The following is a 14,548-nucleotide window of genomic DNA, read 5'->3' as shown; positions in this document are numbered from 1 at the left end:
TTTAAATTTTAGACCATGGAGCGTGGAAGTTCGGCCCAATTCCTAAAAAGGCTGAAAGCCCACACGAACACCAGAGTGCACAAACCCCAAAGCCATATTAAGTAGAACGATCTGTTCCGACTTTCCCATTCGTTGGTAAATCTCTCTACCCTCACGATCTCCAAGTTCCAACTCGCTGTAGGAGACGGTGTTCTGAAAAACCTTCCTTCAAGCTTAAACCCTCCTTCCATGGACTCCCTCCAAGCCACCTACAGAGACGAAGACGAAGAAGATGAAGACTCCGCACATCGCTTTGCCTCCCCCACTCCCACTACTACTCCCAACCTCACCACCACCACCGAACTGCCACCGCCGTCCAGCCCTACCACTGCTATTGAACCCCAAAACGACTCCAAACCAGACCCCATTAGCTCCGAATCCGAAGATCCGGCTTCCTCTGACACCAACAAATCCCCCAGATCCACCCACAACGTCCCCACCGAGAACGATAACGACAAAGAAAACGACAACGACGACACCACTACCACAACCAATACCACCAACAACAACAACGACGAGGAGGAGGAGGACGAAGACGACGACGAAGACCCTCCTCCCAAGAAGCAGAAACCCCTTTCATCCCTCACTGCCCAGCCTACAATAACCAATCACCCACATGACAATGCTGCCCCTATGGAGGCCGAAGCGACCCCGACGACGACGACGACGCCAACAATCGCAACCACCGCGAAGAAATCGAAGAAGAAAAACAATAACGTTTGGGCCACGAAGTCGACCCGCAAAGGAAAGAAGAAGAACAAGTCCAATAACAACCACAATGCCCCGGCAGAGGAAACCGTCCTCATCACCCCGATCCAGAAGTTCCCGGATAAGTCCGACGATACCCCGGACATGAAAATCTGCCTCTCGAAGATCTACAAGGCCGAGAAAGTTGAATTGAGCGACGACAGATTGAGCGCCGGGAGTGCCAAGGGTTATAGGATGGTTAGAGCCACCAGAGGAGTCGTGGAGGGATCTTGGTACTTCGAGATAAAAATTGTCAGACTGGGAGAGTCGGGGCACACGCGCCTCGGGTGGTCGACTGAGAAGGGGACCTCCAGGCTCCGGTTGGGTACGACGGGAACAGTTTCGGATACAGAGACATTGATGGGAGCAAGGTGCACAAGGCGTTGAGGGAGAAGTATGGGGAAGAGGGGTATAAGGAAGAGGATGTTATTGGGTTCTATATTAACTTGCCGGAGGGTGGTTTGTATGCGCCCAAGCCCCCGCATTTAGTATTGTACAAAGGGCAGAGGTATGCCTGCGCGCCGGATGTCAAGGAGGAAGCCCCAAAAGTGGTCCCTGGTAAGTGTTTTCTTTACCCTATATCGTGCACTATATGTGTTTGTAACTATTGTTGGTGAGCATCTCGTAGAATTTCTATTGCAATGTGATGACATATGTTGGCCGTTTCTTGGTTATGCTGATATCAAGTAGTGTCGATGGATTGTATCTAGGATACCATGGTGATAGTTTTGGCATTGGTCGCATGGTTTCCAAAATGCTCCATTTGTTTATGTTGCACAATTCAAAGTTTTAACTCGAGCTTGAGATCAAATAAATAACGAGGCATTGAATAGTACTTCAAATTATTGCGATCATGTAAAACTTGGGGAGAAGATCCTGTTTGTGTGGCATGGAAAAGGGTGGTGATTAGGTGTATATGCCATTTTTGGAGCTTGACTTTCGAAGTTCACATTTGTCAAGGGTTGGTATCTACTTGGAACAAGATTGTTGTCAAATTTTCAAAGAGGACCAGAGTCCAACCAAGCCTTAGTAATAGTAATTCTCTTTGACATGTATTTCAGAAGTTCAAATTTTGTAAGGATGAATAAACAGGCTTAGATAAAAAAAGATGTTATAACTATTCTGAGGTAAGCTACACACAATGAAAAACTTGCATTTGTCACAAACATACGAATCCATGGATCTTCTACTTTGTTTAAATTGTTTGTTGTCGCAGTTCATACTTTTTGTTGTCAAATTTCATTGAGCACCACGGACCAACTAAGATGCAGTCTATATGTTTGTAGTGGGTTGAAGTTTTTGATATACAATTTTTTTTTTATTAAATTTTTTTTTTATTGGTAAAGTTTTCGGCATACAATTAGTTTATAAATCATACTCATGGTGGAAAAAGCGGATGATTGGGTAAGACCTCATGTTCAATTGATTAACTGGGTATTAAGATGCATAAAATGTATTAATTTTTTATATAAATTTTATTCCAATAGTACATCATAAAATTATAATGCAAAACTGTGGAAGATGGCACCGGCTTGTATGTTCTGGTGTATTGGAGGGAAAGGAGGGCATTAGTTTGAAGACTGCTAGAAAACTCTGTTGGAGCTCAATTCCCCATTTAAATTTTATTAAACCAAGTAATTAGGCATAGCCCACGTACCAAGGGGCATACAAAAGAAAACACCTAATTACAAGCTAGGAACTAGAAATAGCAACAATGAAATCATGAAAACAAGCCCCATCAAATACTATAGCAGACTATGTATGGAAGAAAAAATCTCTAATCTCTCCCAACGAGCATTCTCTATCTTCAAAACTATGACTGTTCCTCAAGCCAAATACACCACATAAGACATTGGGAAACCATCTTCCAAACGGCAACAATTTGGTGATTTCCTTGGATACCTCTCCAATAAGCCAAAAGATCTACCACCCTCCTAAGCATCACACCCAAGCAATACCAATCCTATTAAAGATGGCATCCCATAAAACCCTTGTCACCTCACAATGGAGAAGTAGGTGATCCATGGATTCTCCATTCATTTTACACATAAAGCACCTATCTATAAGGATGATACCATGCTGTCTCAAATTATCAGTTGTTGGGATTTTCCCATGAGAAGCCAACCAACTAAAAAAAGCAACCTTGAGAGGCACCTTGCCCCTCCAAGGAAAAGAGTGAGGTGATTGGCACCTCGCTCCTCATCTCTTAATATTTTGTGTTATTAGGAATGTGGTCCATAATAGATTAGAGTATTCTGTTTTTACTTTCCATGAATTTTTAGCATTTCTTCCCTTCTTGTGTTCCAGGTTTTTTTGTTTTTGTTTTTTTATAGGTAAAAGGGATTTTATTAATAGATATGAAAATAGGTGTAACCCAAGTACACAGGAAATGACTTTGTGTAATGCCCCAATGGAAGATCCAAACCACATAACTTATACTCCAAAAGAACTAGTCAATGATACAATTGGAGTTCCATTGGAACCTTATATAGAGCAAGAATTTTTCTTTTTCAAGCAATGTGGGATCTCATTCACCACCCATAACCCACAGGTTCCAAGATTGAAACTTGGCTCTGATACAATTTGTAACGCCCCAATGGAAGACCCAAACCACATGGCCTATACTCCGAAAGGACTAATTAATGATACAATTGGAGCCTTATTGGAAACTTATAAAGAGCAAGAACTTTTCTTTCCCAAGCAATGTGGGATCTCATTCACCACCTGCCCTTATCCTTATCATATGTGGTATCACACTTTGGTTTCAGCCTTTTTAGTTTTGAAGAAAATTTTATCTTAATAAAATCTATATTTTTTTTATTGGTACCAGGTGTCTGAGAACAGTGTCCCGACTTATCCTAGGGGTTCAGGCCCTCAGTAATTAGTTTTCCGCAAGTGCACATTGGGTAATTCAAGAGAAAAATCCCCTAGTCTGATGACCCCTAGAGATTGTTTGCACCTAGTGGGATTTGAACCTTGGATCTTGTAACTAAATATATATACACCGCAAACGCGCAGTTGGCCGATCCATTCTTTCTAGGCATGGAATGGTCATTGTATCTTTTCTTACCCTTTAGACCTATATCACTTTTGGGCTTCCACTTTCCTTGCAGCCCTTACTCGAATCGAGAAAACAATAAAGCCGTTTCATTAGTGGTTTTTTTCCTCTGAAATGCATACTAAAATCCTGGCATTCACCTCTCTTTGGCCAGAGGAAAATAGTTCACGTCTACGAAAATTACAATAATTTTTCTGTGTTAGTTATTCGACATTAGCTCAAATTGGAATGACATACTTTTAAAAAAAGGATTTGACGAGGGCCAATTAAATATCAGTTGTTTAATTTTAACTTTTAATCACCTTTTAAGAACTTAATTGAGAATGAAATTGGCCTTTTATTAGTTAAAAAGTTTAAGAGAATACAGACAAGTGTTTCTGTGGTGATTTTCAAATTGAAAATACCTTGAGGATGGAATGGATAGTGTGACAACAAATGTAAATATCTTTTTATTTTTTATTTTTTGATAGGTAAAAATATTATATATATAAAAAAGGAGTGACCAAGTACACTGAGTGTATACAAGAAAAACCTTGCCCATATTAGAAGCCCCTAATGACCCAAAAAACCCGTGAAAAACAATCCAAAATACACCAAGCCCGACCCCAACCCCTTTTTATTTTTATAGGTAGCAGCAAATGTAAATGTCGTTTTTATTATGGTGGTGGATTGCCTATAATGGTGATTTAACTACATGGATAACATTTGTGCATATTTTCTATTAAATGGTGGAGGGAGAAGCATGCCAACTTGATATAGGGTAAACATAGGATAAGATAAGTGGTTGACTGGGAATCGCTTTAATGGATGCTTTTGTGTTGTAGACTGCTTCTTGTGATAAGTTCCTGATTTTGTCTAAGTAGTAAATAATAAACATGTTGACTCCCTATTTTTTATGTTGGTTTACATTTCTTTGATTTTACTATGGCGAACTTTCTAAGATGACCTTATATCTTTGTCACAATTTGCTTGTTTACTGATATGATTAATTTACTTCCAGGTATATTTTCTGTTCTTTTTTTTTTTTCCTTGCAAAATGGGAACCAGAAAGTTGGAATTAAGAATGATCGGGGAAAATGCTGCATGAGAAAATGAGTATGGTTTTTAAAATGACCCTTCTCCTGGGTTTACAGGCAGAAAGTGAACTACTGGAGTCCATGATTTGACCTTTTGAAACTCAACTTTAATTTCAATCCGATTAGGGTGTTTAAAAGAAACGGTACTTAAATTTCAGCATAAGATGGCACTAGAGCTTTGTATTACTGCTGACAGTGATGGCAAAGAGGCGTGAACCCTATTGAAGCAACTAGCTTTGGTTTGACCCTGGCTGGCTAATCCCAATGGGAATGAAAAACACCTTAGTTTATTTGAGTGTGAGAATCTCTGCTAAGAGTCCTTTCATGTGCAAAAATTCTGCATTCTTTACCAACTATTGTATTACATATTATTTCAAAATTTTCTGGTTAGATGAGTATTTTTCTAACTATTTTACTGTTAAGGCAGTGGCACTCTTTTTAGCGTCCAATATGTGTTTTTTCATTGGAAAGGTCTATATTCACTTCGTGTGCAAATATTGTCTCTTCTATGCAGGAAGTGAGATATCTTTCTTTAAAAATGGGGTCTGCCAAGGTGTTGCTTTCAAGGATCTATATGGTGGTCGCTACTACCCTGCTGCTTCAATGTATACTCTTCCGAATCAGCCAAATTGTGTAGTCAAGTTCAACTTTGGCCCCGATTTTGAATTCTTTCCGGAGGACTTTGGTGGTCGTCCAGTACCTAGGCCCATGGTTGAAGTTCCTTATCACGCGTTTGACAACCAAGTTGAAAATGGAGTCTCAACTGAGAAGAAACATTAGCTAGCAAGCGGCTCCTTTCAGTTTTAACACTTGCGGAGCTGGGAGATGGATCTGAGTTTAACATCCTCTTGTAATTTTAATCTCTCTTAAATTATGACTGACAAATTATTGGATGACATTGTAAACTTAGAATTTTTTCTATGAAAGAGAGAAAACCTGCATGTAAAATATAGTGATGTTGCTTGAGCCTAATGATATCATGCTAACTTCTAGTTTTAAATTTGATATTCTGGTTTTCATTACTGTGAAGTCTCTAAAAGAAGTTCGTTATAATTGACGTTATGATCTGTTGTAGTTCCTTTTGGAGTGATTAGATGGTTTCCCAACGAGAATACTAAGTAGTGGAACTGTAGAAAGCCACTTGTTTCAGAGAATCAGAATTATGCCGCATACTGTTCAAAATACATTCAAAATACATTTTTCTTATCAGGAATTTTAACTATTTTGATAATTTGCTGTACTGTTGGTGATATGACGGGTGTTTTATCTTCTGAAACTCCTAATTCACAGATACTCAAGTCTTTGGGTTAGCAGGAGATGAAAACGTATATTGCCAATGCTTCTCTTCGATCCGTTTACAGACCCAAAGGGGAAGATCAGATCACACACCTATGTGGTTCTCCCTCTCTCTCTCATGCACAGATTTTGTGTCTCATTTACACATGCATGCACATATATTTTTTTTGCTTCGGTCTTGGTTTGTTCGAAACAAACATGTTGCAACAGGTTTAGATTTGTTTTTACTGGTACATCCTCCTTGTTATGAAGTAAATTGGAAGAAGTTGCCCAACTTAACCTCTTGCTTCCCTTGTGGCTTCATCATGCATCCTGTTGCCTGTAAACAAGAAAACTGGTCGTTCAAAGCAATAATATGCATTGTAATGGCGAGAAGTTCTCTCTGTTCATTATTTTCTTTCTGGTCATGGGAGGGGTAACTTCTTTGCTGGTCAGCCTATTAGCTAATTGAATCTATCCTTATGTTGACAGGAGGTTCTGATCTAATTATATTAGCACTTCAATTTAAGTGGTGAAGTGCAGGGAGACAGAAACGACTAATTCATGATTAGAAAGCTCAGGTTGGTTGTATCAAAATTTTATGTGATATAAAATGTTTTTATCGATATCCCATTTAGTATAAATAATTGAGTTTGATTTGATCATTGTGTAACATTAGTATTGTCAGATGAAAGTAAAAGGGGATTTGGATTAATAATGTGCAATAGGTATTGGTCCCCAGACATATAGCAGTTTACAGTCTAAACTGCCTGTAAATCATGGCCTATCTTTTATTACTCCTTTTTTACGAACTTACATTTATTAGAGGTGCATTCTCCTTTTATGTAGAGGTTTTTTAAGTGTGATGCGTTCAACAGTTCTCAATTTTGTTTTGTTAAGTGTGCTCAAAGGTATGGAGAAGATCAGTGACTGCGAAGTGTGGTGCTGGACAAGTTGAATGGTGTATTCTCATAGGATTTGGTCAAGGAGATAGCTTGACTAGAGTTAGACATCATTTTGTTGTTGGTGATGTTGGGTTGGCGTTTAGCGTTTTGATAATAAATATGATTTTTACTGAATTGCTAACACTTTTGCCAGTCACAATACACCATAGCTACCTACTGATAACAGCCAGTCTCACAAACTAAACCTATATCTGCAGTAGCCTACAGACAGATGGTACTTCTAATTTTATTAATTGTCATCATTTATAACAAAAAAAAAAAAATACCATAATACAAAAACAAATCTTAGGGGTTAAAAAATCCCAAAAGTAAGATAAAAAAAATGTGTATATGCTAAGACTAAGAAATGGCACCATACACGATAGGTTTTCCAGACAAAACTACTCAGCAATCAGCCACCTAGGCCTAACAGTATGTAAGTAATTGCTCCTAGAGTGTTGTCACATCTCTTTTAACTGCCTCAGCCAATAATTGCACAATTACTGCTCTGGCACCATGCCGCTATGTTGCATAGTTCACTGTATGGTTCCAGCAAGCAAACTTTTGTTTTGCCTGTATGTTTACACTTGTCTCAGTCCATGAAATCCAGCTCAAACCCTTGTTTCCCAGCTTATGCCAATGACCTACACCTGTCCATGCCTAACTCTTGATTCGTATGCATGAATGGAGAGTTTATTGTATGACATTATCCGCCCCATTCACCAAATCAAATCCCAAGTCTTAATAAATTCCTACTCTGCTTTTGCTTCGATCAAGTTGCCGAAATGTGATACTTCCATCTCGTTAATCATACACAAAAGGGAGAGTGTTTGTGGTTTATTTGTGCCACTAGGCACTAGGTTTATTTAGGTGGTTTAACTATATTGAGCTGCTCCATGGAATGCAAGTCAGAAAAACATGGGAGGATGAGATGTTTTTCCCCCTTCTGGTGAGTAAATCAGCAAATAAAAGCTAATGTATGCGATGAAAATCATTTTACTAGTGCAAATTTTGAATTGTTTGAAAAAAAAAAAAAAAGAGAGCTTCAACTCTTCTTCTGTTAGTCTTTATGTTGCTGCAATGTGCACTGATCCACATCTCACTATCATATTGACTTGTTCAGAGTTTTTTCTGCTGCTAATTTATGGGGGAGTTGAGACCCTCTTGTGAAGACAATGAATGGAGAGGTTGGTGCCTTTTGGAAGGGAAAGATGGCGTTTTCCTGAACGAAGGCCTCTTGTTGAGATGTTGCAGAGTTCGCTTCGTGTAAAGAGATCGAAAACAGGGTGAAGCTTTCTCCTTAAACTTGAGGATGGCAAAGAAAAGTAGTCTCAAAGATAGAAGAATGACTACAACAGCTCCTAAGTCCCACCATTTTGAATGATTCAGTTGAACACCAAGCATGCTAGTGAGGACAATCTCGCCTTTTAGTTTGGGTTCTCCAGGTGCAAAAGAATCAAACTCGAGGCCGATCATATCGTTCTTGTATGCTCCCTGCATTTTTCAGTATAAAAGTGATGAATCCAATGAACACTCCATTGTCCTGCGAGATATGTTGAAACATGCATGTAACTTCTAATTGCATTACCTGTAAGGCCCAAGCTCCATAATTGATGTACGAAATTGGGTATCGCCAGAAAACCTTGGGAAGATCAGGGATCAACCGGAAGAACCCAGAGGTCATCATCATAATCCCCTACATACATGAATAGGCATTTTTATTTCTTTGGGTGAACAAATGTGTATATATATTGGCATTTTAGCTGAAGGAGAATGAAGTTTCAGTTTTTCTTACTATGTATCCGGCTCCTACTATGACCCCCATCAAGAAATTAGGAACAAGTGAAGCTATAATCATCATGGTGCTCTCAATTACTGCAATAGAGCTGATGAGATCAAGGCAGATATACACAAAAGGAGAAAATTCAGGCCGGGATTTCACCATATAGTAAGTAATAGCTGCTGTTGCTATTGACATCACAGCCACAAATGGGAGAGAAGAGAGGAAATTGGACAGAATGTACACAGCAATCCCATAATGCCCATTCAGCCTTTCTCTATAGAAAACCTGTTTAATGAAAAACTTATCATCCAACACAATAGATCATGTAACAAATTGTTGTTAAAAATAAGTTCCGTCCTGACCATCTTTGAAACATACTAGTTTACCTTCATCTCTTCAAGGAAGGATGGAAAACCTCCAATTGACATGAATGTCATAAAGCCCGCCACAAATCCGCCGCATGCTCCGCGAGCCAAGATCGAGGTATAGCTTGTTCCGACATCGAAGAAGATGCTACCGACGCATATGGATAAGGTTATGTAGATTATGATCCTTAACCAGTAATACCCTACATCTCTATACATATTCACAAAAGATCTGTGTGTCAATGTTGAGAGTTGCTTCCATAGTTTGGCTTGGCTTCCACTTTTTCTCTCAATTGCAAGTCCTTCCTGCAGCGTAAGTACAGATTATAACCTTTAATATTAATTTATTAGGATGCCAGATAATGTTCCTCACAACATAAAAGAAGATCTTAATGTAGGAAGCTAGAAATCAAGCAGCATGTGTGAACTTTGCTTCTGAGAAAATAGATTGGAGTGTCAAGACTAATCCCAAGGTGCACAAGCCTTTGATAAGGAGTTTTTCGCAAGTGAACATCTATTTCTTTATTGATGTAACAGAGATGACAAAAGCCACATTAAGATGGAAAATGGGCAATGGATGTTAGCCGCAAAATAAAGTAGAAAAAGGACCTTATAAACATGCATCCAGTAGCATGCAGCTAAAACCTCAATGCAAAACGCTAGCTTACAATGGATAAAATTTGTTGAATCCTCATTCTTGCCCTTGTTGCATACTCTGAGCACCTGTATTTCTCGACAAGCTTTGCTTTGATCTCTACTGCTGCTAAGTTCATCAAAGGATCTGACGAGTTCTGGATTCCCTGTCATTATAAATAGACCAGCATTTGAAGTAAGCTCATAGTTTTAAGGACAAGATCATGCATGGCAAAAATCTTAAAACTATGACATGCATTTGTTCCTTTTTGTTTGATTAGTTTTGAATTTTCGATAAAATCATATTAACAAGCTTTCACATCCAAATATACTTAAACCAAAATGAGATACAAAGCAGCATTTCAAAAGTTTGAATATAATATAAATAATTAAATCTATCTCAATGAGTGAGCTCATTGATGGAGAGTCTGATCCACACGTAAAGAGAAGTATTAAAAATATAATATTATAAACAATTAAATCTACCTCTCCCTGACAGCAACCTAAACACTTATATATATGACAGTAAAAGTGTTACCATATACATACACGTATTCTGTGAGATTCCAACAAAGACATCGTCACTACATCGAAGTCTGAATTTATACAACGGAGGAAGTGATCAGAGGGATTTCTTCGACTTGGGCATGGAAATCCAGCTTTGTCGAAGAACTGTAAAATCATGTAAACGAGTACCTTTTAATTTATATATAGGAATATATATATTTTCACATAGCAAAAATACATCATCATCACTCTGAGAGTATATATATATACCTCAATGGCCAACTTTGCTGCTCCAAAATATACTGTCTGGCCACCAGAAAGAAGAAACAGATCATCAAAGAGTGCAAAAACCTCACTACTTGGCTGATGAATGGAAGAGATGACAGTTCCACCATCATGAGCAATTCTTCTCAGAGTTTGAACAACAAAGAAAGCCGAGGCACTGTCAAGGCCACTGGTTGGTTCATCAAGAAACAAGAGGCATGGCCTTGTGAGGATTTCAATGGCAATGCTTAGTCTCTTTTTCTCCCCTCCACTTATGCCTCTTAAATGCCAGTTTCCAATTAATCTGTCTGCGCAATCTTGGAGACCCATTTCTGTGATTGTTCCCTCCACAATGCCATTAATCTCTTCTTTGGCCATGGTAGTTGGAAGCCTCAGATGGGCTGAGTATTTTAAGGTTTCTCTCACTGTTAATGTTCCCAGCATTATATCCTCTTGGGTCACATAAGCCTGAAATTTTAAGGGGGAAAAAAGGGGAAAATGAACAGAATTTGAAAATAAATTGGTCAAATTAAGAAGTGGCCCTTCATATTCTTTATATGCTAGAAAATTGCTTACATGATGCACATCATTAACTAAGTTTATTAAATGAGACATATTATGTTATATATAAATAAGTTAGCATGCATTCTATTATATGAGTGTCGATGTTAACATATTGATGTCCTCCTTTTATATAAAAAAAAATGATATTTACAGTTTTAAGATGTATAAGTTCTGCATGTTCATTTTAAAAAAAGGAAAAACTCTATTCATCATCTTCACACACTACACACTATATTTTTTTATATTTTTTATATTTTTTTTTCTTTTATCAAATTTGTGGTGTATGGATGATTAGTAGAAGAATTTAATTAGTTTAAGAAGAATAAAACTAAAAATAAATTAAAAGTTTAAATAAATAAGAATAAGTATAGTGTGTGGTGTGTGAGAATGATGAGTAGCAAAGCTCTTAAAAAAGTGGGTAAATCTGAAATCCACATGAAAATATTATTTTTTAATAGTGGACCTATTTTTTTCAAAATGAATGCGTGAAACTTGTACATCCTAAAACTACTTGCAATACTTAAAAAAAACTTCAAATTTTTAGTTTCCTCGCTCTCATTTATTTCTATGTTAATGATAGGGAAGTCTAACAACCTCACTTAAAATTGCTATCAAGAGTAATAAATTATACTCTTTTACTTTTTTCTTTTTAAAAAGAAAAAAACTTTATTACAAAACTAAAAAGACATGGGTTGAGAAAATCAAAAGAAGATATGTTAGGAAAGCTAGTAGACACCATTAAACTTAAATAAGAATGACTAATCTAATAAGTTATATAATATTTGCACATTAATAACTTTATTAAAAACTTCATTAATACATGATTTTCTACACCAAATATGCATAAAAGGGGGATAATTTGCCTCTTTATAGAACACCCCAAAACAACCCCCCTCTCAAAAAGGAAAAAGAGAAAATGAAAAGGAGCCAAAGGTCTTGATTCTTGAAATTAACTTGGGACAAAGGCAACAATTCTGATTTAAAATGACTTACAAGAACACCATAGTCTAGTCTCTTTTTCTTCCCATTAAGGAGAACATTTCCAGTCATGACAACATTTCCTGACAGCCTGCCTGCAAAAGCTCTAGGCTCATTAATTAATTTGAGACTTCAATATATTAATATAACAACAACAATAAAGACAATCAACTACCTAATAATCAATCAAAAGCAACTTTCTAGAAGAGTTCTTCTTATTTTGATAATCATTTTTAAGTAATTTTTTTTATTTAAATAGTTAACTTGTTAAATTATTTAAAATTTATCTGAAAATAATTTATATGAAAAATGTAATTGAAGATGACAAACAGTAGTTAATGTCTCGAGACATTTATTTATAATCTGACTTATTGCTGTCTACTTTAAAAGAAGAAGCCTTTTCCCTTTTCAGCAAAAAAGAGAAATTTGAAGTCGCTGATATTTCCGGAAAAAAGTACCAAAAATATGAGAAATAAAATAAATTGGGTCGGTTGCATTTATTTTCTGGAAACAATTTTCTATTAATGTAATGGAAACACGAAAATTGAAGTTCCCTTTTTCATGTCTGTTTTCCGTTCTCATTTTTTTGTTTACTCTTTTAATTTACAATTTATAGGTGATCATGGCCGGGAAGAGGGATTTGACCCTGTAATCATTTTCTTTTAATAGTATTCCAAGTATGATTTAAATATATATATTATATATATATATATATATATTTTTATATATATAAGCAACTGAACAAGCTCTTGATTAACTAGTTTCAAGTTTCAAGCAGGAATGGAGAAGCTCTTTCATGCATGCATATTAAGTTTAGATCATGTTACATGAACCAAAGCTGACTGCAAGTCTGCATGCATGCTAGCTTGCTTACACCTACATGAAAAGAATCAGCATGCAAGAGCATGGATGGTCACAAGGAGAGCTAGCTAGGGCCGGGCAAAAACCCATGCACTGAAAAATCTTTTGCATGCTCAACTTGAGAGAGAGAGAGAGAGAGAGAGAGAGAGAACCTGCTAAAGAATCAAGAAGGGTGGATTTCCCAGAACCAGAAGGACCCATAATAGCCATGATCCTGCCAGGCTCAGCAAAACCACTGAGCCCATCAAGCAATCTTCTGCTATGTCCATTTCCGAAGTTTGGAATCAAAACAGTAAGATCTTGCCATAACAAGTACATTCTCCTCTCATAATCTCTGCCTATTCTCAATATACCCCTCTGATCATGATCCTCTGCACGGCCACCATCGCTAGCAGCCTCCTTTAGTTGTTCCATACTACTTCAGATTAATTTACAACTGAAGTTCTTTACTTTGAAATAAACAAGACCCAGAAGAGGGCAGAGAATATAAAGGACGATCGAAGTGGTTCTCAGGCTGCAGCCATTTACGGTTGACAACAAAACTGGTCAGAGGTTAATGAGTTACGAGGTGCAACGACAGGTGAGAGACAAAAAAGAATACGAAGAAGATGAAGGTAGGGTGGGCATGCAATTCTCTAGCCTGGTTTTGTGAAATGGGATGGTGACAAATCTATAGGTCCCTTTCATGGAAAATTAATATTTATAATGGCAGTAACTGTGCTCACCAAACGGTAATGAATGCTTCTGCATCATGTGGTGCTGCTGCGGCCGCTGCCAAGAGATAACTGAGACTGAAGTTTTTGGTGCTTAAACGGTGATTTTTCAACATTTTTTTTTTTTTAGTGTTGGCATTTTGTAAATCTTTGGCCGATCGACAACTCGACAGATATATGCAGCATATAATATGAAACTTCATTTTCACAATCTTTTACCCTTTCTTATAAATAAGTTTGGCAACCTACCTACCTAGGCTATATATTGATTGAGATATAACAGCTAGTGCTATGTAGGTATTTTAGTATATATAGTTTAGGGGTTAGAATGCAAATACATGTTCTATATATCTATCTAACGAGAGATGGATCACAAGGTTTGTAAATGATGATATCCTTATCTAAAAGAGCCGCGCTCGTTCATACCCAACTTTTTTTTTTTTTTTAATTTTTCTATTCACTTTTTTTGATATATTTAAATATTTTTAAAAAATTAAAAAACGTACTAATATATTTAAAATCACTTCTTTAATCATTAAGTAAAACGTTCCAATAGAGCCGTCAAGTATTTGGTGGGTATGGTAGCTTTTTCCTATCTAAAATAAACTCGTGTACTCCACAGATCAGCATCATGATCAAGCATTCTGCTGCAGCTACTACAATCATGAAACAAATTTGTATATATCAGGAATTAACCTTTTTTAGTTCTTAATTCTTCTTCCTGCATGCTTTCTTGTTTTG

At 37.1% G+C, this 14,548-nt stretch overlaps 2 protein-coding genes across 2 annotated transcripts; one reads left to right on the top strand and one right to left on the bottom strand.

Annotated features, from left to right (window-relative positions):
* The first annotated feature begins 64 nt into the window (after positions 1–64).
* Positions 65–5,925, top strand: LOC121241513 (protein TRAUCO-like). Its single transcript, XM_041139307.1, is given in 3 exon segments — positions 65–1,084; positions 1,087–1,344; positions 5,435–5,925. Coding segments are annotated over 3 exon segments (1,380 nt in total). The 5' UTR covers positions 65–228; the 3' UTR covers positions 5,701–5,925.
* Positions 5,926–7,945: 2,020 nt separating this feature from the next.
* LOC121241511 (ABC transporter G family member 12-like) lies at positions 7,946–13,712 on the bottom strand. The gene is made up of 9 exons (XM_041139299.1): positions 13,247–13,712; positions 12,249–12,328; positions 10,698–11,159; positions 10,470–10,592; positions 9,956–10,087; positions 9,309–9,593; positions 8,935–9,207; positions 8,728–8,835; positions 7,946–8,633 (listed from the first exon to the last, which is right to left on the bottom strand). Exons 1-9 carry the CDS (start codon positions 13,506–13,508, stop codon positions 8,277–8,279), a joined length of 2,082 nt encoding a protein of 693 aa, XP_040995233.1. The 5' UTR covers positions 13,509–13,712; the 3' UTR covers positions 7,946–8,276.
* Positions 13,713–14,548: the final 836 nt, after the last annotated feature.

Source organism: Juglans microcarpa x Juglans regia, chromosome 7S, assembly GCF_004785595.1.
Source record: "Juglans microcarpa x Juglans regia isolate MS1-56 chromosome 7S, Jm3101_v1.0, whole genome shotgun sequence".
NCBI classification, from domain to species: Eukaryota; Viridiplantae; Streptophyta; class Magnoliopsida; order Fagales; family Juglandaceae; genus Juglans; species Juglans microcarpa x Juglans regia.
This window is presented reverse-complemented; position numbering and strand designations above follow the sequence as displayed.